The sequence below is a fragment of the Petaurus breviceps genome, unplaced genomic scaffold (genome assembly GCF_028583685.1).
Source record: "Petaurus breviceps papuanus isolate PSGF00001 unplaced genomic scaffold, PetGlider_PUasm1.0 207, whole genome shotgun sequence".
Taxonomy (NCBI): domain Eukaryota; kingdom Metazoa; phylum Chordata; class Mammalia; order Diprotodontia; family Petauridae; genus Petaurus; species Petaurus breviceps.
Window position 1 is genome coordinate 8,633,664 of NW_027185850.1, and position 24,280 is coordinate 8,657,943.

The following is a 24,280-nucleotide window of genomic DNA, read 5'->3' on the forward strand; positions in this document are numbered from 1 at the left end:
GGAGGGGGCCTCAAAGGTCATCTAGCCTGACCCCCTTATTTACAGATGAAGATGCCAAAGCCCAGATGGGTCCAGTGACTTGACCAAGGTCTCACTGACAATGATGACCTGTGACTTGGCATACTTGCTCTTTCTCTGAAGAAGGCAAGAACTCAGCTGACTGGATCTTTGCCAGTCAATTGAGCAAGCATGTATTAGGCATTTACTGTATGCCAGGCACTGTGCTAAGCCCTGGGTATATGAATACAAACAAAAAGACAGCCCCTGCCCTCAAAGAGCTTGCAGTCCAGTGGGGAAAGACCCCACTAACAGGGCACAGAAAAGGATGTGTAATCTTCCAGAGCCAGAAGACTGCTGGGGAAGTCTGCAGAGGAGTTGGGAGAAGAGGGAAGGAGTGAGGCAGGAAAACCTGGGCTCTAATCCTGCCTCTGAATCCTAGCAGCATTATGACTGGGTGGCCCTCAGTCTCTCAGTGCCCCAGGCCAGAGGCGTCAGACCCACCACCCCAGTCCACAAAACACCAGGCGGGCTTCCAGCCAGAGACAGATTAAAACCTAAAATAAAAGTGCAAGAAAACGGGGGTTTCTAAGGCAACCTGCTTCTCTCAGTTTCTGTTTCAGGGGATCCACTGCCCTAGGCAGATCTGTAAAACTCAACTGTTGCTGATCTGTTCTAATGGAGGACATTTCCTTACTTGGAGTTCCTTTTTGCCAATGAAATCTGAGATATGGCCAAAGAAAAAAACTTTCTCTAGGCCCAGTGCTTGGTACTGGGCATGCAAAGATAAAATTAAAACAGGGTTTGCCCTCGAGTATTTTTTTTTTGAGGGGAAACAGTAGACCCAATACATAAACAGACTCTCAATGGGGGGGGGTATGCGTTAACACCTGGGGGACTCTGCAGAGGGCTCCCCGCCTGGGTGCTCCTGGAGCTGATAAGGAGTGGGCAGGAAGAAGAACGTGGGCACACAGGTTTCTAGCCCTTGGGAGTGGGCACAGAACAAAAGCCACATGCTTGATTGGCTTTCTTCTTACCTTGAAATAAAAAGACAAGCTTTTGATTCTAGGTTCCTGGTGTCCTAGGCCTGCCAGAAGTAATAGAATTTGTCTTCAGTTTCTCCTTATAAAAACATTCTTTCTGCATTCTAGTCCACAGGTGTCAGGCGGAGGCCAGCCTGCTTTATACTAGGAAGGAATAAACGCGGCTTGAGTCACCGGGGCTGACAAAGGTGGGGCGGCCTCTGTTCACTAAACAGCTTTGCTGAGTGTCAATTAGTCCAGATTGCATTGAAATCAATTAGCTGCTGTTCCTGGGTCACCTTGGAGCACACAGCCAGCGACACCCAGCAGGCTTAGGGGCTGTGTTGGCTGGGCCTGCTCCCAGCGGGATGGGCTGGCTATGGCTAGGTGTTCTCCAGGAGCAATGCAAGAACAGAGCCCATCTGTCTGGCCGCACAAGGGCAGCCCTGTGGCCGGCCAGCAGGGGATAATGTCTCCATTATACAGCTTTATAAATGACACCCCTTGGATGAGCTTTATGGGAACTGGCCACAGCCTGAATTCCATACCTGGCGGGTGCCTCCCAGGCTCTGGTGACTCAGGGAGAAATGAGGAGTGTTCCCGCTGCCAGGACGGCCTGGAAGAAGGAGCTTTTTGTTTGTTTGTTTAAGCCTTTTCTCAGCTCCTGTGCCCAGGGTTGGCTCAGCATCCCTCCCCAGACTAGAGCATTTGGGTCTCTTTTGCCTCTAAATTCCACTGATCTGATAACAGCAAAATTGTAAATGTATCCTTCTCCTTTGATGATTAGGCAGGCTTTTGGAGGACTCCAAACTATTACCTATTTAGCTGTAAAATAAACTCTCTTAGTCTTCTAGATATATGTTTGTTTTTAAATTTTAGGAAGGAAATTTAATCCAATAATTCAGTTCATTTTTAATTAAATTTTTTTATTGATATCTTGTATTTTATGTCACCTTCATTTCTGAATATACTTCTGCTTCTCCTATCTGATAGCCATTGTTACGATGAATCTTTTTAAAGTAGGGAGGAAAAACAGTTCAGCAAAACTAACCTATGTTTCAGTCGCCTCTGACAGTGTTCAGCAAATATCAAGAAAGAAGATTGAGTCACTTAACTTTGTCTACCTCATTTGCCTCATCTGTAAAATGGGGACAATAATAGCACCTTCCTCCAAGCTTGTTATGAGGCCCAACTGAGGTAATAATGGCAAACCTTAGAGACCCATTGAAATGTTAGTTTTTATTATTAATCATAGTAATAATCAGCCAGATTGGTCCAGAGCCAGATTGTGCCACATATTTCTGCCTTCATGTTTTCAGAGTTGGGAAAGGACCCAAACCCACCTTTGTGGGCATGTTTGGGGCACCAAGACTAACCAAAGCAGCTCATGTTTATAAAGGGCTTTGTCATACGGAATCTCATTGAATCTTCCACTGTCATGGGCTGTGGGGATAGTCTTACTTTCATTCTACTGCCCAAATAGACCTCTGGAGCTTTAGAACAGGAAGAAACCTTAGTAAGAGAGATGGAGCTTCCAGAAAGAAGGTGCCCTCCGCTCGTCACCCCAAGGCTGGAATATTGGGCTCAGTTCTGCTTAGCAGAGTTTAAGAAGGATGGGGCCACCTGCATGGCAGAGCTAGGGTTCAGAGAGGGCTTAGAGGTCAGCTCATCCAGGATGGCCAAGGGGCCCAGGACTGTGCCCTGGGATCATCCAAGGAGTCTCGGAGGGCTTGCTAGGGGCTTTCTTAAATTTTGTGAAGGGTTTGGTTTGGCCCTACACATTGGAACTGAGCAGTGAATGGAGGTCACAAATCCGAAGACTTAGACTTAATGTTATGTAAAAACTACCTACCAAAGAGAGTTGGCTCAGAGTGGGATGGGCTACCCTTAGAGGAAGAAGTTCCCTGCCATTGGAGGTCTTCCAACAAAGGCTGGAAGGGCCATCATTGGGCACATTATGGGGGTAATTCTCATCCAGGTGTGGGCTGCTAAGGTCCCTCCCAACTCTAAAATTCTGTTATTATCTCAACTTGCCTAAGGTCAAATAGCTGGTAATTATGTAGTGGGAGGGCTTTGAAATCATAAAATCTCAAGAGTTGGAAGGTCCTCAGAGGTCATCAATCAGATGAAGAAACTAGGGACATTTAGCCTGGAGAAGAAAAGGCCAGGATATCTGTGAGCTGGGGGAGGGGTGCTAAGGAAGAGGGCTTGATTTAGGCAGAACCAGGAAGAATAATATGGACAGGAATTTCAAGGAAGCAGATTTACACTCAGTATAAGCAAAAACGCCCTAGTGAGTTAGGACACCTCAAAGAGGAATGAGCCGCTTGGGCAGGCTGGGGCTTTCTCTTTGCTAGGGGGTTCAGGCTGAATGATCCCTTGCTAGTGATGTTGTTGGGGGAAGGGATCAGGGACTAGAAGTGATGTGATCAGAGGAAAGCCCTGGATATTGTACATGCCCTTTGTTCTAAGGACTTGAATACAGGGCCTTTGCCTCCCCAGTTGATGTCAGACAGTCTCTGTGCTGTTGCTGTTACTCGGTCATTACCATGCTGGGGGGCTGGTGAACAAGCTGTGTGTCAGTAATGTGGAAATATGTTTAATGAGATTGCATATGTATAACCTTGAGGTTGCTGTCTTGGGGAGAAGGATAAAAAATTGGATCAAAATCTTGTAAAAAATGAATGTTGAAAACGAGCTTTACATGTAATTGAAAAAAAGTGAAATACTCTCTACACAGAAAATAAATAAAAAGGGGGAGGGGGAACAAGCTGTGTTCCAGGTGCTGTGCACTGGGGATAAAAGGAGAAAGGCAAAAACCAGGCTCTGCCCCTTCAGAGCTCACATTTCTAATAGAACAACAATGAACCAGCAAGATCTATAAACAGTAGAGGGACTGTCATCTCAAGGGGAGGCCTTAGTGCCCAGGGAGTCATGATGGTGGGATTTGAACTCAATCTTGAGGGGAACTGGGAATTCCAAGCAGTGGAACTGATCAGGAGACAGAGAACCAGCCAGAGGGCCAGAGTTGCTGGATTTCAGGCTACAGAGATGGGAGGCAAGTGTCAGACTCTGGAAAGGTGGGAAGGTTCACAGGTTTAAGAACTTTCAATACCAGACCCTGTCGCTGTTGACTTTAGAGAATTTTCTAGCATTTACAAGATTTCACACTACTGGGTCCAGGTTAGAATACAGTTCCTTTCTTAGTGGATTGATGGTGAGAGAATTTCTAAAGGCCCACAGTTCCATTATCATTCAAATGCTTTCCCTCTTTCCACCCATTTAAAGACAAGATGACTGGTTCAGTTTTAGATTTACAGAACACCAGCTCAGAGTCAATGCTGCAGGGAGAAGAAAGGCTTAGCCATATGTTGGATTTTGGTTTGAATCTCAGAGGACTGGGCAGTGGAAATAGTTCTGCTTTTGGAGGCTGAGGACCTGGACTCCGACTTCTCCATGCCCCTGGAGACAGCCCTGAGAAGGAAACCCCTACAGATGCCCTTCTCCCTGTGCTCCAGAAAGCAGGCAGAATTGGCAAGAATCTTGGCCACAGGCTTTAGGGCAAGTCACTGAGGCAACAGCATTTTACAATGTAAAGAACTAGTCAATTTGGAGGCAGAAAACTTGGATCAAATTCTGCTTTCTGTGGTTATTTGCGTGTCCTTGGGAAAGTCACTCTCCTATGTGCCTCAGTTTCCTAATCTGTAAAATGAAGAGGTTGGACTAGATGACCTCTATAGTCCCTTCTATCTTTAAATCTGTAATCCTAAGTCTAAGACCAAACACATAGGGGTGGTTTTTCTCCGTCTTTTGAGTCAGCAGAGACCTTTATTTTAAACTTATTAAAACACCTTTTTAAAAAAGAAAAAAAAATTTATTCAACACCAAATAAAATGGGCATTTCCACATAGCAGAACGAAAAAGAAGGGTGGTAGCTGCAGTCACCGGTCTCTGTTCCATGCAGGCTGGTTTGCTTTTCCAGTATATGCTAAGATTGAAAGCTGTCTCTCACTGCTCAGAGATACCTTGGGGATGTCCTGCACTGGTGAGGAAGTGCTTTAGACAGCCAGCCCAGCCTTAGGGCCCACCAGAAGCCAGGCTTCCTCCTACCTCATCTACCTCATCCCCAAAGGCTCCGTGCCCTCCCTCCCCAAGCCAGAAGGCAGATGCAAGCAGCCTCTGGCAAAGGCAGCCTGGCATGGCTTGCCAGCTCATTGTGCCACAGCCCTTTGAGCTAGGGAGGTGTGCACAGGTTCACTGGGTTATGTTACACTTTGGAAACTGGAGCCCACATTCAGCCTCAGCAGAAACCTCAAGCTAAGCCCTTTGTGGGCTTCTTCTGTAATCATGGCCCTGGCTCACCCCAGATTTGAGATTGTGGCCCCTGTGGCCGGGATTCTTGCCAATTCTGGCTGCTTTGGGGATCTCTGGGAGAAAGATGTCTCAGGGGGGAGTTCTCATCAGGGCTGTCTCCAGGGACACGACCTGAAATCAGTAATGTCCCTGAGTGAATGAATGAACAAATGAAAAAACATTTTTTATTATTATGCTTACTGCCGACCATCCACTGCATGACGGGTATGTCTGAAGGCAGAGGCGGACCTGCCCCCAAGGAGCCTCCGTTCTAATCGGCAGGGACTGTTAATCTTTTTTTTTTTGTGTCTTGACCCCTTGTGCTGGCAGTCATTCTGGGGACAGCTTCTCTGAATCATGTTTTTAAATGGATAAATGAAATACATAGGATTACAAAGGAAACCACTAATATTGAAAGATAGTCATCAAAATACGTTTTTTTAAAAGTATATGAACCGTGGCTTAAGAAATCTGGTAATAATAGAAGATAACATACCTAAAGGACCCGTCTGTGGAAGATAATTGCCAGGGAGGAGGGATTAAATGCCCTGGGGGATGATGGGGACCCTGGGAACCTAGTGGGCCTGGTGAGGGTCTCTCCAGTCAGGATGGTGAGGCCCCATGGCCAGAAAGAGATACTTTTGTGTGGCTTCTTATGGGATCTTAATGATCACAGACTCACCTAGCAGGATTGGCCCTTAGGAATAACTGAGTCCCATTTTACAGAGGAAGAAACTATGGCCCAGAGAGGTCATGTGATTTTCTCCCCCAGCAGAGTTGGTGTGGAAGAACCGGGAGCCCTCTTGTTCCTGGGCCAAGGTTTGTGCTTGCCACTGGGGACTCCGCTTTGTGTCTGTCATCACCAACATGGTCAGGGAAGGAAAGGAAGAGAAGAAGCCTTTATGAAGTGCTTCCTGTGTGCCAGACACTACAAATACTCTCTCATTTGATCTCGCAATAGCCCTTCAAGGTCAGAGCTATGATCCTCATTTTATAGCTGAGGAAACTCAGGTATCTGAGGCTTCATGTCCCCCATGACAGGTGGCTTTACTGCTCACCAAGGCTGACCCCTCTGTCTGCTCAGGCTATCCCATTCCATCCTACCTTCTCCAACAGATGTTCCCCTCTGTCATCCCATTCTTTTCCTTATTTTCAATCTCTCTCTACTGGCTCCCTCCCTACTGGCTCCAAACGTGTCCATGTCTCTCCCATTCTGAAAAACCACTGACTTGATCCTCCCATCCCCTAACTATCATTCTATTTCTTTTCTGCCCTTCATAGCTAAACTCTTCGGAAGGTCTGTCTGCCAGAAGGGTCTCTGCTTTATCTCTTCTTGCTCCCTTCTTAACCCTTTACAGTCTGGCTCCTGCCCTTATCATTCTACCAAACTTGCTTTTGCGCAAAGATCTCTTCCTTGCCAAATCCAGTGGCCTTTTTTCTACCCTCATTCTCCTTGACCTCTCTTCAGCCTCTGCCACTGTCCATCACTCTCTCTTCCTTGATTCTGTCTTCTCTCTCAGTTTTCAGGATGCCCACATTCTCTCCTTGCTCTCCTTCTCCCTCTCTGAGTGCCCCTTCTCTGTTCCCTTTGCTGGATTCTCCTCCATAGGAGTCCCCCAGGATTCTGTCCTGGGCCCAGTATCTATACCACTTTACTTGGTGTTCTCATCTACTCCCCTGGATTTAATTACAATTTCTACACTGATTATTCTCAAATCTACCTCTTCTGCTCCAGTCCTTCTCCTGACCTCCTAGCTCACGTCTCCAACTGCCTTTCAGATATCTTGAACTAGAAGTCAGTAGACATCTTTTTGAAAAATACTGTTTATTTATTTTTAGTTTTCAACATTCATTTCCACAAGATGAGTTACAAATCTTCTCCCCATCTTTCCCCTATCTCTACCCCAATATAATGGGCTTCCTGAATACCCCTTCCCCAAATCTGTTCTCTCTTATATCCTCCCCCAACTTTCTAGTAGGGCAAGGCGGATGTCTCTACCCCAGTACCTGTATATCTTATTTGCGAGTTGCATGTAAAAATAAAAAAAATTAACAGTTGTTTTTAAAACTTTGATTTCCAGATTCTTTCCCTTCTTCCCTCCTCACACATCCCCACTGGGAAGACAAGCAATTCAATAGAGGTTGTACATGTGTAGTTATGCAGAATGTTTCCATCATAGTTATATTGTGAAAGACTGGCTGTATTTCCCTCCATCCTATACTGCCCCCACTTGTTGTATTTTCTCCTTTGACCCTGTCCCTTTTCAAAAGTGTTTGCTTCTAACTGCCCCCAGTCTGCCCTCCCTTCTATCATCTGATCTTATTCCCTTCCCCCTACTTTCCTGTAGGGTAAGATACCCAATTGAGTGTGTATGTTATTCCCTCTTTAAGCCAAATCCAATGTAAGGTTGACCCATTCCTTTTCACCTTCCTGCTCTTCCCCTCCATTGTAACAGTTTTTTCTTGCCTTTTTTATATGAGATAATTTACCCTGTTCTCTCTCCGTGTCTCCTCTCAATATATTCCTCTCTCACCTCTTAATTTTATTTTTTAGATATCATCCCTTCATATTCAACTCACCCTGTTCCCTCTGTCTATGTATACATGTACACACATATACACACACTCACATATATATTTATATACACATATACCCTCCTATACATACATATATATACACACACATATATATTCCCTTCAACTATCCTCATACTGAGAAAAGTCTCATGAGTTACTATTATCATTTTCCATGTAGGAATATAAATAGTTCAACTTTAATAAGTCCTTATGATTTCTTTTCCCTGCTTACCTTCTCACGCTTCTCTTGCTTCTTGTATTTGAAAGTCAAATTTTCTGTTCAGCTCTGGTTTTTTTCATCAAGAATGCTTGAAAGTCCTCTGTTTCATTGAATGGTCATACCCCTGAAGCATTATACTCAGTTTTGCTGGGTAGGTGATTCTTGGTTTTAATCCTAGCTCCTTTGACCTCCAGAATATCATATTCCAAGACCTTCAATCCTTTAGTGTAGAAGCTGCTAGATCTTGTGTTATCCCGATTGTGTTTCCACAAAACTCAAATAGTTTCTTCCTGATGGCTTGTAATATTTTCTTCTTGACCTGGGAACTCTGGAATTTGGCTATGATATTCCTAGGAGTTTTCTTTTGGGGATCTTTTTCAAGATGTGAGCAGTGAATTCTTTCAATTTCTATTTTGCCCTCTGGTTCTAAAATATCGGGGCAGTTTTCCTTGAGAATTTCTTGAAGGATGATTTCTAGGTTCTTTTTTTGATCATGGCTTTCAGGTAGTCCAATAATTTTGAAATTATCTCTCCTGGATCTATTTTCCAGGTCAGTGGTTTTTCCAATGAGATATTTCACATTGCCTTCTATTTTTTCATTTGTTTGGATCTGTTTTATATAGTATCTTGATTTCTCATAAAGTCATTAGCTTCCATTTTCTCCAATCTAATTTTGAAGGAATTATTTTTTTCAGTGAGATTTTGAAATTACTTTTCCATCTGGGCAATTCGACTTTTTAAGGCATTCTTCTCCTCACTGGCTCTTTGGGCCTCTTTTGCCATTTGAAGTAGTCTATTTTTTAAGATGTTATTTTCTTCAGTATTTTTTTGGGGGTCTCCTTTAGCAGGCTGTTGACTCACTTTTCATGATTTTCTTGCATCATTCTCATTTCTCTTCCCAATTTTTCCTCCGCTTCTCTTACTTGATTTTCAAAATCCTTCTTGAGCTCCTCCATGTCCTGTAACCATTTTATATTTTTCTTGGAAGCTTTTGATGCAGGAGTTTTGCCTTTGTTGAATTCTTCTGGTTCCATGTTTTGATCCTTTTTGTCCTCAAAAAAGGATTCCATGATCTGATTGTGCTTCCTCTGCTTACTCATCTTGCCAGCCAATTACTTGACTTTTGAGATCTTTGCCAGGGTAGAACTCTGCTTCCAGAGTGTAGTGAGCTGTGTCCCAAATCGCTGGAGTTTTGCAAATGTTGTCAGAGCTATGAGGAGGGCGCCCTCTCTATAGCCCCCATAAGCTCTGGCACACTAGTGTTCCTCACCCCAGGACCACCACCTAAGACTGAGACCCAGATCCAAGCAGGTCAAAGCAAGATTGATTACCCTCTGAATGCTTGCTTGGTCCCCCTATTATCTGCAGGCCAGGAACTCCAGAGGAAGCTACGTGGTAGCAACATAGCTGTTGTGCCACCTCTCACCCTGGGGTAGGGGCCGGATGGGCCTCTTCCATCACCCAGTTCCACCAGAGTTCCCCACTGACCTTTTACTTTCTCTTAGGTGTTTATGGTTTGAGAAGTCTGGAACCTGCCACAGCTGCTGGTGATTCACTCTCCTGATGTCTGCTCTGGCCAGTCTGTGCTGCTGGTCTGGGCCACCCCTGGGTCTGGGCCCGCAGCTCATGCGGGACTGCACTCGGCTCCCAGTCTGGTGCTACAGGCCCTTCCTGCTGGGCTGCTGGGCTGCCTTCAATGGGAGATTTGTTTCTCTCTGTCACTCTGTGGGTTCTGTAGCCCTAAAGTTTTTCAGAGTCATTTTTTTTTACCTGTATTGGAGGTGGTTAGAGCAGGAGCTGAAGCAAGTTCCTGCTTTTACTCCACCATCTTGGTTCTGCCCCTGTCATAGACATCTTAAGCTAAACATGTTCAAAGCACAACTTCTTGTCTTTCTTCCTAAAGCCTCCCCCTTCCTAACTTCCTTAGTTCTGTAGAGGGCAGCACCCTACAGGGCATTCTGGGAGCCTTTTCACCAGCCCCTCGTCCCAAGGCCTGTCTACCTGCAGCATCTCTTAATACTCCCCCTTCCTTCCTCTGATGCTGTCCCCATCACGGTGCTAACCCTCATCACCTCACACACTACTGAGGCTCAGAGAAGGAAAGTGTCCTCTCCCATAGGTCCCCCAGGTTAGGGAGCATCAGCAGGTGGGATCTGAACCCAGGCCCTCCCCACTGCAGAGCCAGCCTCCTTTCTGCATCCCTACTTAGTGGTTCTAATTTAATGTTTTGTCCCAGGGTGCCCCAAGACCAAGTGTTTTGGGAAAGGCTCCTCGAGGGTGGCAGATAGCCCAGACTCATGGGGGTGTATCTTGGCCAAACTCCTAGGTTAGGGCAGGAAAGGAAATGCACTCTGCCCTTTGCTGTAAGCAGGTACACTGAGACTAGCAGGAGGGGGCAGATTCAGTGTCCCCCCCCCCCAACCAGCTTCCAAATTATCTGCCCAGAATCTGTCACATGATTCAAGGTCATGAGTCTGGAGCTGGAAGGCAGGCCATTGACTCCAACCCTCCCATTTTACAGATGAGGAAAATGAGGTGAAGGTAGATGGAGAGGCTTAGCTAGCATCACTCAGAGAGCAAATGGCAGAGGTGGGCTTCAAGCCCTGGTCCTCTGACTCCCTAATCCCACACTCTCTAAGATCAATACTAGCTAACCTTCATATAGCAACTAAAGATGGGCAAAAGAGGTGGCTGGGAGGGGCAGTAGCTGGAGTGCCAGCCCTGGAGTCAGGAGGACCTGAGTTCAAATGTGACCTTAGAAACCAGCTGTGTGACCCTGGGCAAGTCACTTTACCATGGTGGCCTCAGTTCCCTCATCTATAAAAAGCTGGAGAAGGAAATGGCAAACCACTCCACTGTCTTTGCCAAGAAAACCCCAAATGGGGTCATCAAGGGTCAGATACAACTGATTAAACAACAGAAGAACAAAGCGTGGGCAAAATGCTTTCTGTCTCTCCTCTCTTTCTCCTCTTCCTCTCTCTCTCTCTTCTCTTTTCTCTCTCTGTCTCTCCTCTCTCTCTCCCTGTCTCTCTGTCTCTCTCTCCCTGTCTCTGTCTCTCTCTGTCTCTTCTCTTCTCTCTATCTCTGTCTCTGTCTGTCTCTCTCTTCTCTTCTCTCTCTCTCTGTTTCTCTGTTATTTGATCCTTTCAACAACCCTTACAAATAGGTGCTATTATCACCGTTGAGGAGACTGAGCCTAGGAAAGTTTGTTGCGTGAGATGAGATAACATATATTTTGAGAACCTTAAAGTTAAGTCAATCAGCCAACATTATTAAACACCTCCTATATGCCAGTATCACACCTGGACCGATTAGTTACTGCATTGAACTGACTTCGGATCATAAGAGCTCATGTTTATGTGACATTTTCCATCTCACTGAATCTTCCCAGTGACTCCTTCAGGTAGGAGTTATCATTATATTATTCTTAGGTAGGAGGTACCATTATCATTCCCATTTTACACATGGGGAAACTGAGGCAGATTGTGGTTAAGTGACTTGCCCTGAGTGACACAGCTTTAAGTATCTAAGGTGGGATTTGAACCCAGGTCTTCCTACTCAAGGCCAGTGCTCCAGTCTTTGTGTCATGCTTCCTTTCATGTTTTACTTTGTTGCTTATTTGCACATTTTTGTGACTATTGTATAGATTGTTTTCCTAGTTCTGCTTCCCTCACTCTGTATCTAATTTTATCAGATAGTCTTGTAAGGAAAACTTCTCTCCACTAGCTCCTTGATCTTCTTGGGTCTCAGTTTCCTCATCTGTAAGATAAGAAGGTGGGGTTGGTTGACTTCTAAGTTCCCAACCAATCCTAATTCTGCAGTCCTCACTTTGACCATTCCATAGAGTGCCCCCGCATTCTCTTATGTTCACAGCCCCCATTTGTCCTGCCATCTCCACCACTGATGGGTGCCATTTTCCCTGCCAAGCTTTGATGGCCATCTCCAAAGGGCCCTTGTCTTGGTTTTTTCCCCTGGCCTCATTTCATTTTTCATGAGCCATGATTCAGCAGGGCAGGGCTTGAAATCTGGCCCTGCCCCTTGGTGGACAGATGGCCTGCAGCTCTAGCCAGCAGAATCCCAGCCCTGGGAGCTGCCCCTCCTGTGCTCGCCGTCTGCGCTCTCCTCTAGGCTGGTCCTTGGAAGACAGGAACATGGAGCCTCATCATGCCTGCCCTGAAGCTCTTCTGGCTTGGAAGCACCCGTCCCAGCTTGCTGTCTGTTTGGGGAAAACTTCAGTCAGTCAATAAACATTTACTAAGTGCCTCCCATGTATCAGGCATTGTACTAAGTACTGGGGTGCAAAGAGAGAACAGAGCCAGTCCCTGTCCTCAGGGAGCTCACAGTCTTCTGGGGGAGACAGTGTGTCCATAAATGAATCTGTGCAGAAGAGGTGAAAGGCACTAAGAGCCGGGGAGCGTGCTGCAGGGGCACAGGAAGGGCATCCCCCAAAAGTCTGTGTTGAGATCCCCGGAGGTGGAAGGACAGGGGCACTGTTCCTGTGGGGAAGCGGCGGCAGCCAGTACGAACACCCCATCAGTGCCCAGCACAGCAGCCAGCTGACTCAGGGTCTGGAGCTCTGAACCTGGAACCAGGGAGATGAATGTTTGAATTGTGCTCCACATCCATACTGGCTTTATGACTCTGGGCCAGCCGCTTAATCTCTATTAGCCACAGTGTCTTTACCTCTGTGTTTTATTTCACACATTTGAAAACATGATTCTGAGAAGGGTGGTAGGTGCTCCCAGACTGCCTCACAGAAATGGGAAGAATCTGTCCTTGCTGTTGGGCTACAAGGGACCTTGGAGACCTTCAAGTCTAACCCTGTCATCTTTTTTTTTTTTTTTTCTTTTTTGAGGGTGATTGTGGTTAAGTGACTTGCCCAAGGTCACACAGCTAGCTTTTGTGTTAAGTCTCTGAGGCTGGATTTGAACTCAGGTCCTCCTGACTTCAGAGCCAGTGCTCTACTCACTGCACTACCTAGCTGCCCCAACCCTGTCATCTTTTAACTGAAGAAACTAGAGCTCAGGAGGGGAGGGCATTTGCTTTCCTGTATTTGCCCTCTGACTAGGTGACGGTTTACCATGGAGCCCCTTCATTCTTCTCACTAATGGGGAGACCCTTTTTAAAGGATTTATTTCAAGAATTTTGGTTCTTAAAACAATAGTCCTTGTAGGTGAGAATGAACGCTGGGCTGAATTAGATACCTAGATCGCTTTTGCCTTGAAGTTCCTACACTCCAGTGTGTGTGGAAGGAAAACACTTCCGGAAGTATTTCCTCCTTGCACCTTGGATGCCATGTGGTGAGGAATTATTAGTGAGATTAGCCAAACATACTTCTGAGTCAGCCCAATAGCACTGGCGCCTTCTCACAGGTCTCAAGTTGTTTCTCCGTGGGGAGGAGAGAGAGTGAATTCAGAGCCTTCCCCAGTGCCCTATGGAGAGTCCCCAGTGGCTGCCGCTGGGTTCTGCTGTCCTTGGCATGTCCCCGGGGTGCTCGGAGGGCTGGCTGGCGGGCACTGGGAAGGAGGTTCACCTTGAAAACTCAGGGTCTGGTTGTATTTTGCAGGCAATTGACTATGACGGCTGGACTGACACTCTGTTCCTTCTGCAGTTTACACTGTCCTGTGTGATGGGGTAAGTGTTTGTTTTGGACTTTCTGATGCTGCTGCTGGTCTTGAGGCACAATCATCTCTCCCTTGTCCCACCTTCGTTGTATCATAGAATTTTAGAGCTGAAAAGGGCCTTTGAGACCTCCTGGTCGAATCCCATCATTTAACAGATGAGGAAATGTGGCCCAGAAGAGAGAAGGTGGCCCACCCATGGTCCCATAGACCCATGATTCACACCCAGGTCACTGACTTTGCACCACTTTGTACCTCTGGAAGAGGAGTCTTCCCGGATCCAAGCTGGGTGTGTTGTCGACATTTCCACCTACCTTCCTTCTCTGGGCCTTGGTTTCTCAGTTATAAATGAGGTGGCTGGTCTGCATCAGGGATGGGGAGCCTGCAGCCTTGAGGCCACGTGTACCCCTCTCAGGGCTTTGGACCAAGTCCAGGTTTTACAGAATAGATGCTTTCAGTAAGGGGATTTGTTCTGTGAAGTCTGGATTCAGTCAAAGGGCTGCATTCGAGGACCTGGAAGGCCCCATATGGCCTCGAGGCCACCCCCCCCCCATCCCCGGGTCTAGATGTTTTGAGGTCCCTTCTGTCCCCACATGGGCTCTAGACCCCATCAATGGTCCCTGCCCTCGAGGAGCTGCCATTCTCTGAGGGGATACAGTGTATAAAACCTGGGTAACCCCATCCACCTCGGGCCTTGGCACTGACTTTTCGGTGACAGTCAACTTTAATTCTTTGGAGAGCATCACCAGAAGCCCGTTAAGATCCGAAAGATGGGCCTTGGTTTCAACGAGAAGCTTGAGGGGTGAAGGGGGAATGGTTCCTTTAAAAGCACTATGTGTTTCCCACAGGCATTCCACTTCCTTTTTCCTCTCCCTTCTGATAAGTGTCTGAGATGGGATTCGAACCCAGGGCTCCTGACTCTGAAGTTCCATCTTATTTCCATCGTTCTACACTGCCTCTCGGGTGGTAATCTGTTAGTGAAGGGCCCAGAGAAGCAGCGTCACAGCAGGGGCCATCAGCAGGAGATGTTGGCAGGCACTGGCAGGAAGGAGAGGGACACGAGGGAGGCGGATTTTGACTGGGCTCTTCCTGAGGCTGAAATGCCTTCTTTCCTCCTTGCTCTCCTTCAGGTTCATCTTGATGTACGCCACGGTGCTCTGCACGCAGTATAACTCTGCTCTGACGACCACCATCGTTGGCTGTATTAAGGTGAGTTCCTTTAGGGTGCAGATTCACTGGAAAGTGTTTTTGCTTGAAAATGCCAGCCTGGTTAAGTCCCTAAGCCTCGGCAAAAACCTGCCGACAGTTTTGCAAATAACTGTGGTACTTACGTTTTTCCCAAATATGTCTTACTGATGTTTGTTAATTGATCCTTTTTTTTTAAAACATCCTTTCTTTTTACTTGAATCTCCATCACAGCTTGGCCCGTTAGTGCTCAGTCCTTCATTCATTCCTTCATCACCATCCCTCCCCGTTCTGTCCATCTGTCCCCTGCCCCAAAGAATCCTTCCTTGTAAGATAACAGTCAATCAAGACATTGACCGGGTCTGCTAATGTCTGCCTTATTCTGCACCCGTGGTCCGTGGTACCCGCTCTGTACCAAGAGCGGGACATGTGCTACTGTGTTACTTTTTAAGGCAACCTCAAGAATGACCACCAGACGTCATCTCCCACTTCCTCACCTCACCCCCAGCTGCTCCTCTGTTCCCAGAGACAAGCAGTACACTGGAATCCAGCCCCTCTTATTAAATGTTTGCTATGTGAATAACAAGAGAGCCCCAGAGTGCAGAACTACCAATGAGAGGGTTCAGCTGCAGGGCAGATGGAAGGGTCTAGGAGGCCTGAGGATGCTGTGGTGAGGCAGATGAGAGGGGCCAGGCGTCCTCATGGGTTTGTATCAGGTCAACAGGTTCTAGACCCAAGCTCAAATCCTGCCTCAGACATTTTCTAGCTGTGTGACCTTGGGCAAGTCACTTAACCTCTGGCTGCCTTGGTTTTCTTATCTGTAAAATGGGGTTAATAACAGAATTTCTTAACAGTGTAGTTGAGGGAAATCTATTGAGATAGCATAGGTAAGGCATGTTCTAAACCCTTAGTTACTATATAAGTGCTAGCTATTATTATTTTAAAGTAGTATAACAGATATAAAGGTGCACGACCAAATGGAAGGAAGGCAGTAGATTCTGATGCCCAAGAAATCTTGAAGTTTCCCTCCTGGTGATGGTGGGGGGTGGGGGGGAAGGAAGGCACTGGATCCGGGGGCTCTGTCCTGTGGGGCTGTCCCATGCCATCTCCGTTGCCCACCCAAACTCATTTGAGGAGCTGGCTTAGGATTGGAACTCCAGAAGGGCTGTGAATGGAAACCATGGAGATGGAGCGTTGGTGTGAATGGAGTTCCAGATCAAGCTTGTTATAAGGCAATTGTGTGAACTGCCCAGGAGAGCTGGAAACCAAATGTCCGGAGGCAAGAGCCCTGGCCGCCATTGAGGGGCCCCAAGTCAGCTCTCCCGACTCTGTTTTGACTTTGTGATGAGGTTGCTGTAAGAAGGAGAAGGTTATAGAGCAGGATGCCCTGTCTCTCCAGAAGAGAGAGAGTGTCGGGCTGGGGACGGAGACAGGGCTACAATCCACATCAACCCAAGCCTTCTATGTCTGTGCGCTCAGAGGGCAGTCTAGCCAATGAGCAGTTGGGGCCAATACTACATCCTGGGGGCGTCTTCCATGGAAGCAGCTCAGACTTTGGGGAAGTTTACAAGTACTCCCAGCCTCTTCCAATTGGTGGTGCAGTAGAAAGAGGGATGGATTTGGAGGTGGGGACCTTGGTGTGAATCTTGGCTTGGCTGTTTGTTAATAATCTTTGTGACCCTTTTGGGCCTCACTTTCCTTGTCTGTCAAATGAGATAGTTGCACTGGATGGCCAGATCTCTCTATGTGACCTCACATGTCTTCTCTACCCATCTTCAAAAACCTGAAAAATAATTATCGATGCTTTTCATGTGACATCACAGTAATTTCCTGAGATATCACCTCTCCCTTAAATGCCCCACTGAAATCTTCTGTCCTGTAATATAAATGAAATACTTAAGCAAATCAGGCAACATATCCTGACAAAGTGTTTGACATTCTGCACCTCAAGAAAAAGTAGATATGTTGTTTTAGTGTATTGGATCAAGATAGGTCTTTACGTGTAATTAATAGCTAGCATTTATATAAGCTTTAAGGTGAATAAAATACTCTTAAATGTGTGATCTCATTTGATTCTCCAACAAAGCTGGGACAGAGTTGATTTATTTAACCCCATTTTCTAGATGAGGAAACTGAGGCAGAGTTGCTCAGGGTCATGCAGCTAGTAAGTACCAGAACAGGATTTGAAGTCAGGACTTCCTGACTTTAAGTACAACCTTCTACCCACTGTGGTGCCGCCTGGCTGCTGCAGAGAATCTGAGAGAAGCTGCTTTTTGGTATTGTTTTCAGTTACATTGTCATCATCATGTATCATTCTTCTGGTTTTGCTTAGTCTCCTCTGCCACAGTTCATACAAGTTTTCTTGTGCTTCTCTGAATTCCTCCTTCGTCATTCCTTAGATTTCAGTTGTCAGGGACTTGCTTTGTTTCCAGTTATTTTTATTACCACAGAAAGTGCCTCTGACTATTTTATCCCTCATCCATTCTTTGAGATTCAGGTTACAACATGGAAATGTTTATTGTTTCTTCTTTTAAGTTTCCTTCCTTCCTTTCTTTTTCTTTCTTTTTTATTGCCACCTACTACATCACTGACTCATCCCTACTATTATTATTTTTACATTTTGTTTATTAATTTTATTTTTTAATAGTAACCAAAGTAGCATGAACCACTCACACATATATAGTTTTCTAATTTACAAAGTTATTTCATGTTTCTTATTTTCTTTCTTTTTATTTATTTGTTTGTTTATTTATGCTTTTTGGAGGGCACTTGGGGTTAAGTGACTTGCCCAAGGTTACATGTCTAGATTTTGTGTTAAGTGTCTGAAGCTGGATTTGAACTCAGGTCCTCCTGACTCCAGGGCCGGTGCTCTATTCACTGCACCACCTAGCCTCCCTTTTCTTTTCCTTTTTAAAACATGGACTTGGTAATCCTCAAGAAAAGGCAGAAGGAGAAGCATGTTACATATTTCTGGTTCTGTTGGTTTTTCTTATTCAGTCATATCTGACTCTCCATGACCCCTTTTGGGGTTGTCTTGGCTAAGATTCTGGAGTGGTTTGCCATTTCCTTCTCCAGCTCATTTTACAGATGAGGAAACTGAGGCAAAGAGGGTTAAATGACTTGCTCAGAGTCACACCACTAGTATGTGTCTGAGACTGGATTCGAACTCAGGTCTTCCTGACTCCAGGGCTAGGGCTTTATCCACTGCCTGATTGGTTACATGTTCAATGTAATTGTGTGACCCTGAGCAAGGCAAATCTTTTTAAATTGTAGAGAAGGTGCCAGGCTCCACTGGTAGAAGACTTTTCCTCCCAGGGGAGTCCTCTGTGCGGGTGATATCCCAGGTCCTATTCTCTGACGCCCATTGCATTTAACCTAGCATACTGGCTGTGTTGGACTAGCCTGTGGCTCTTTCTGAGCCTTCCTCTTCTCTGCATTCTTTAGATAGTTCAGTGATGATGCTTTTTCTTCTTCCATCAACATCTAACCCTCCCCCCACCTCCACCCCAGCATTTTTTATTTCCAGGGGCAAGGACAGGAGAGGGGCCAGAGTGCCTGAAGTGAAGACAGGTGGGGAAACACATATGGAAAAAAACAAAAAAAGAGAACACTTTCCTAACCTTTGGGGGCCTGGAGATTAAGACAGTTTCATTCAGAAGAAAGGAAAACTCTTTTTTTTAGTTAAGATTATTCATTTACCCCGCAGAGTTGTCTGGACCTGCTTGGGTATTCTTAGGCAAAGAGACTTTTCATTCGATTCCCAAAGTTTGTCTCGTGACTAAAATGTCTCAGGCTGATATAGAAAAATCGGGGAAAATGTGTTTAGATATTCAGAAAGGGAAGGGGGCCTTCCCAGTTTTGTCGATTCAAACTTTGACTTTTTCTTAGAAAATAAACCAAATCCCTTAGTCCCTGTGGCTGACAGATCTTCCTGGATGTCCTTGCCTTGAGGCATCTGTATTTGCTCATCGTGATGGGTAATGTCAGCCAGGCCTAAGGAGAGACAAAGTTTTGTATCTCCAGAAGCCTTGGTGAAGATATTTACCTTCAGGAATGGCAAGGGGGATTGGTGAATCCAGCCTTCATCCTCTTCCTCTTTGGCTCTCACTCTTCCCTGTGTGTGTGTGTGTGTGTGTGTGTGTGTGTGTGTGTTTTAAACACAAGTGTAGGAAAAAGGTGATGGAATAAGATCCCCAAACCAAGTAAAATCTTGATTCTTTCTTTTCAGAATATTTTAATAACTTATATTGGAATGGTCTTTGGTGGAGACTATATTTTCACATGGACAAACTTCATTGGGTTAAATATCAGGTAAGCAGATCATTGTTCCTCAGTCACCATCTTGACAAGTGAAGCCTGGGGAATGGGACTGGGAAGGGGGGTAGATGCATCTGAGGAGAAACACTTGGGAATGAGGCAATGACTATTGAGTCCAAAAGACCTGAGTTCCAATCCTGCCTCTAAGGGTTTCTAGCTATGTACCAGAAGATCTTGGGATCCCATCTGGGAGGGACCTCAAAAGCCATCTAGTCCCACCTCCTCATTTTACAGATGAGGAAACTGAGGCTCAGAGAGGTAAAGAGACTTGCTGCAGGTCACACAGGTATTAAGTGGCAGGGATGGGAGCTAAGCCAGACCAGAGTTCTACCCCGAGGGGAGTGAAGAATAGCAGAGAGAACTGTGATCATGATCAAAAAGATGGCCAGGCCTCGCCCTCACTTTGGGAGCCTTAGAACATTGATTATATTACTTGCCCCCAACCCCTTCTGGGCCTGGACATCTTCTTCTGTAAAGGGAACTTAGGACCTGTTGAGGTCACTAGAAATGTAAAAATATGATATAAAGTAATTAAAATAGAGCATAAATGTAGTGTCTTTTAGGGAAAATATCAGTGGCAGTAAGACCAGATTTGGCCTCAGAAGGCTTGGGTTAAGATGCTGCTTGGGTCACTGTGGGCAAGTGACTTTTCTTCTTTGACCTCAGTGTCTTCATCTGTTAAAAGAGGGAGGGTGGGGGGACTTGACCTTTAAGATCAAGTAAGATAATATTTGCAAAAGAAATATAAATAAATCTCTTAGTACAGTGCCTGGTATACAATGGGTACTAAATAAATGCTGATTCTCTTTCTCCTAAGCTTCCTTCCTGCTCTAGATCTTTTTGATCCTGGGACTAGATAATAGCTAAGGTTTCTTCTGTCAATAACATTATGTAATTCTGTTAACCAGAAACCATTCATTCATTCATTTATTTAGAGGCAATCAGGGTTAAGTGACTTACCCAGGGTCACCTAGCTAATAAGCTTATGAGGTCAGATTTGAACTCAGATCCTCCTGAACCTAAGCTCAGTTCACTGCACCACCTCGCTCTCATAAACACTGAATAACCCCTGCTGTGTGTAGACATTGTGATAAATGCTAGGGATACAAAGAAGACGCTAAAAATCTAGGTTTGTAAATGGTACGGTCTATTTAGTCAGTTAGCCGGTCAATAAGCATTAAGGGCCTAAATGCTTACTCTGCAACTCTCTGGGAATGCAAAAATAAAAGTCAACCACTGCTTGCTTTCAAGGAGCTTCACTGCCAATGGGGGATGTAACAAATACATATTTTTATATTTTCAGTTATTTCTTATTTTTTAACTTAATTTTAGTTTTTAGTGAGCAAAAATTGATCAGTTTTTTTCTCACACTCCATTAAAAAAAAGAGAAACAGATGCTGAAGATGGTGTTTGCCTAGAACACTGAAAGTAGCTTCCCTGCTCCCTTCCCCCCTTTCCTCTTCCCGTCCAGGCCCATCCTCATCTTCCGGGGTTCCCGGCCTCAGCTCACCCTCAGCTCTCCCTCACCCACACCCTCGGCCCTAAGCAGTTCCTCAATGTCCTCCTTTTTCTGTCCACACCCCTCTCCTGTGCCTCCCCTTGCCTTCTCTCCATTCTCTCGGCCGCCACCCTCATCAGCTCTCACCAGGACACTGACCTGGCCTTCTCCCTGGTCTCCCTGCCTCCATTCTCTCACGTCTCTGCTCCATCCTCCAATCAGAAGCTGATGATTTTCTTACTGTGCTGCCCCCTGGTCTAGCCCACTCCCTTTCCTCACCACAGCCGCATCCCCCAGGAGCCCTGGCTTCTTCCCTGAAGCCTCCCCTGATTGCCCAGCTTGTCGCTGCCCTTCTCCTCAGTTGTTTGGTATATACTGTTCATTCTGCTTCGGCTGTGTGACCCTGTGCGTGGAATGAGGAGGACACTGCTAACAAGTCACATTGATGTAATGCTTTAATGCTGTAAAGTTTGCAGGGTTTTTAGATACATGGTCTCTTGAGCTGTGTCATAGCCCTGTGAGTTAGGTATTGGAAATGCTGTGAAGCCCATTTTGCTGATAAGGAAACTGGGGCTCAGAGAAGGTATGGCCTAGGAGTCACAGAACCTTAGAGCTGGAGGAGAGAGTACGGGGAGACACCTTGGGCTTTGGAGGCAGAGGAGCTGAGTTCAAATTCTACCTTGATAGTTACTGCTTGCACAGACTTGGATTAGTTTACTCATTTCCATGGGCCTCTGAGGGCCTTTCCAGCTGTGATCCTTGATTCCCTTTGGGCCAGCCTATGGGTGAGCAAGGATGCTCCTGCAGCAGTCGCTTCCATGTCCCTTCAGTCCTGCTCATCTTCTCCTGTCCCCACATACCTCAGGCTGGGAACCCTTGGCATGAACAGCTCTTTCTGGGGTGGTTAAGTCATAATAACAATCGCTAACTTTTAAATCCAGTTGTAAGGGTTACAAAGTGCTTTACACAAACTGCTTTGATCTTTGCTACACCCTTGTGACGTTGGAGCTGTTGTATCCTCATTTGACAGTTGAGGAAATTGAGGCAAATGGAAGTTGGGTGACTTGCCTAAGGTCACGCAGTCATAGCACTGGAGCTGGATTAGAGCTGAGGTCTTCTGGACTCTTTGGCTGTGAGGAGAGGAGTCTGGTAGACACCCTCCGCTGGGTGCCGTGAGCTCCCTCACTCCCTAGCCGGCATGTGATATCATGAGATCCCAGCTTTAGACCAGGCAAGGATATCCTGGCCCTCCAGCCCTCCCCTTGGCTGACGAGGAAGAGTTTCGATAGTTTCTTCAGCATCCCTTAGATAGTGTGCGAGGCAATATTTGAACCTAGGCCATAGCGCCAGAGATCCGGAGATGTAGAGATCTTCAGAGGCCATTTGGTCATAGTTTTTTATACTTACATCTGGAAGGGCCCTGAGGACCTCAGCTCCAGCTTTCAAATTTTACCAGTGAGTGACCCAGCTCATGAATATGCGAGGCAGGATTTGAACTCAGGGCTTCCTGACTCCTGTCTGACACTGCTTATTCACTGCAGTTCCTAGTGGCCACTGGCCCAACAGCCCCACTCCCATTCTACGGACAAAGAAACCAAAGAGAAATTAAGTGACCTTCTCAAAGTCATACGGGTTGTAAGTCAGGATTTGAACACATGTCCTTCCCTTCCAGCCAATGTGTACCTTGTACCCCTGCTGCTTTCCTCATCCTTTGCTTAGGACACCTCATTCAAGCTATCAGATCCATCCTTTTTGATCCAATTCAGCAAGCACTTATTATGTACCTACTGTGTGCCAATCACAGTGCTAGGTGCTGGGGATACAAAAACAAAAATTAAATTGGCCCTGCCTTCAAAGAGCTTCCTTTCTGCTGGGGGAAACACTATGTACCCACATGAGTAGCAGGAAATATTTACAAAGTAAACAAATTGTTATTTGGTGTAGGGAGGGTGTTACTAATAATTGGGGGAGTCCACCAGTCAGCAAGCATTAAGTTCCTCCTGTGTACCATACACAAAATAATAAACTGGCCCTGCCCTTGAAGAGGGGCCGGACAGGCCGCCTTAGTGTGTGTCCCTTTGCCTGACGCTCTGAGAAGCATCAACCATTCTTCCAGGCTGTTCTGTAGGGTGATGACCTCCTCTGGTTCTCAGTCTTCTTTTTCTCTGGGTAGTGTGTCTCTTCTGATCCCCTGCTTCGAGGGTCACAGAGTTAGAGCTGGAAGGGAACTCAGAGGTCAACCAATGAGTAGGCTCCACCAACTTACAGAAGGGGAAACTGAGGCTTAGGGCCAGAGACTTGTCTGAGGTCACACCCAGGTATTAAAATGCAGTCAACCTTCTGTCTCCCAGCATTATTGGAGATAGTGAATAGGAAGGCCCTATCCACTGGTTGGGCTTCTCCAAAGTTAGGGAATTGAATTGCAGCTCTAAATAGATTCATTTCAATACAGCTACCCTTGCTTCCTTCTGCCTAGGATGGCCAGGCATTGCCCTGGGCTTCTGCAATCTAAAAAAAAAAAAAAAACTCTCCCTTGCTGCCCTTTAGAACATTCAAGTGGACCAGCAAGGCTGAGCAAAAGAATAAACAGGAAACTAGGCTGGAGTTTTCTTCCTTTCTTTCTCTCCCTCCGTTCCCTCCCCATCTCCCAGCCAGCGTTTTTGTTAGCATTCTAGAGAATTTCCCTAACTAGAATTTTCCTTGGAGAGAGGATTTGCTTGACCCATCCTCCTGCCTTTATCCAGAGCTGCAAGTCCCAAGAAGCATTCCCTAGAATCCTTGGGGTGGGTCCTCCTTTCCCGCCTCCCCCCCCCTCCCCCCCCCCCCCCCCCCCCACTTCTACTTGGTGGAGAAAGAAACCTTTCCCTCTATGCTGGGTCTCTCTGATGTAAGCTCCCTGCTCCTTAACTGGACTTCAAGGGCTGGTTTTGTGTGTGTATAAATAAGCTGCAAAGGTATTTAGTGAACTAAGAAAAGACATTTCTTCCCCTGAAGGAGCTTGCATCAGAATGGATATATTAAAGAAAGAAAACCACCTACCAGCCCCGGTAGGACCTGGGGCTCCTTTGGGCTGGTTTGGGGCTTTGGTTTTGGAAACCCTGCTTTGTGAATTACCATTCTAAGGTGGGTTCTTTGGCATGCTAAGGAACCTTCTGGGGAGAGCTTGTTGGAATGCTAAGTCATATTCTAAAGGAAACCCTCTCGAATGCTGAATAGACTCTTTAGAATGCTAAGAAACATTCCACTGAAGACTCTTTAGAATACTAAGTAAGACCCCTTAGAATGGCACTTCTCTGATTGGCCCAGGTTTGTCTGATGCTGGGATCCGGCTCTCTTCCCAGAGGGACCAGTAGGTTAGCTTGAAGGCCTTTCCCTATTTTCATATTCACTTTTTCATTCAGTAAACACTGAAGACCCACTAGGAGTATGCACTTTACTGGGTGCTGGGGAGTATTATTGCATTGTGTAAGGCGTGGTCTGTGCCCATCAG

General features: G+C 46.1%; 1 protein-coding gene across 2 annotated transcripts in view; it reads left to right on the forward strand.

The window, feature by feature from the left end:
• LOC138164886 (nucleotide sugar transporter SLC35D2) overlaps positions 1-24,280 on the forward strand; it is a 76,864-nt gene that overhangs the window by 26,217 nt on the left and 26,367 nt on the right. For both annotated transcript variants that reach the window (XM_069092823.1, XM_069092822.1), the window contains exons 9-11: positions 13,736-13,803; positions 14,921-14,999; positions 19,204-19,286. In XM_069092823.1, coding sequence (XP_068948924.1) covers positions 13,736-13,803; positions 14,921-14,999; positions 19,204-19,286 — 230 coding nt within the window. The remainder of the gene's footprint in view (positions 1-13,735; positions 13,804-14,920; positions 15,000-19,203; positions 19,287-24,280) is intronic.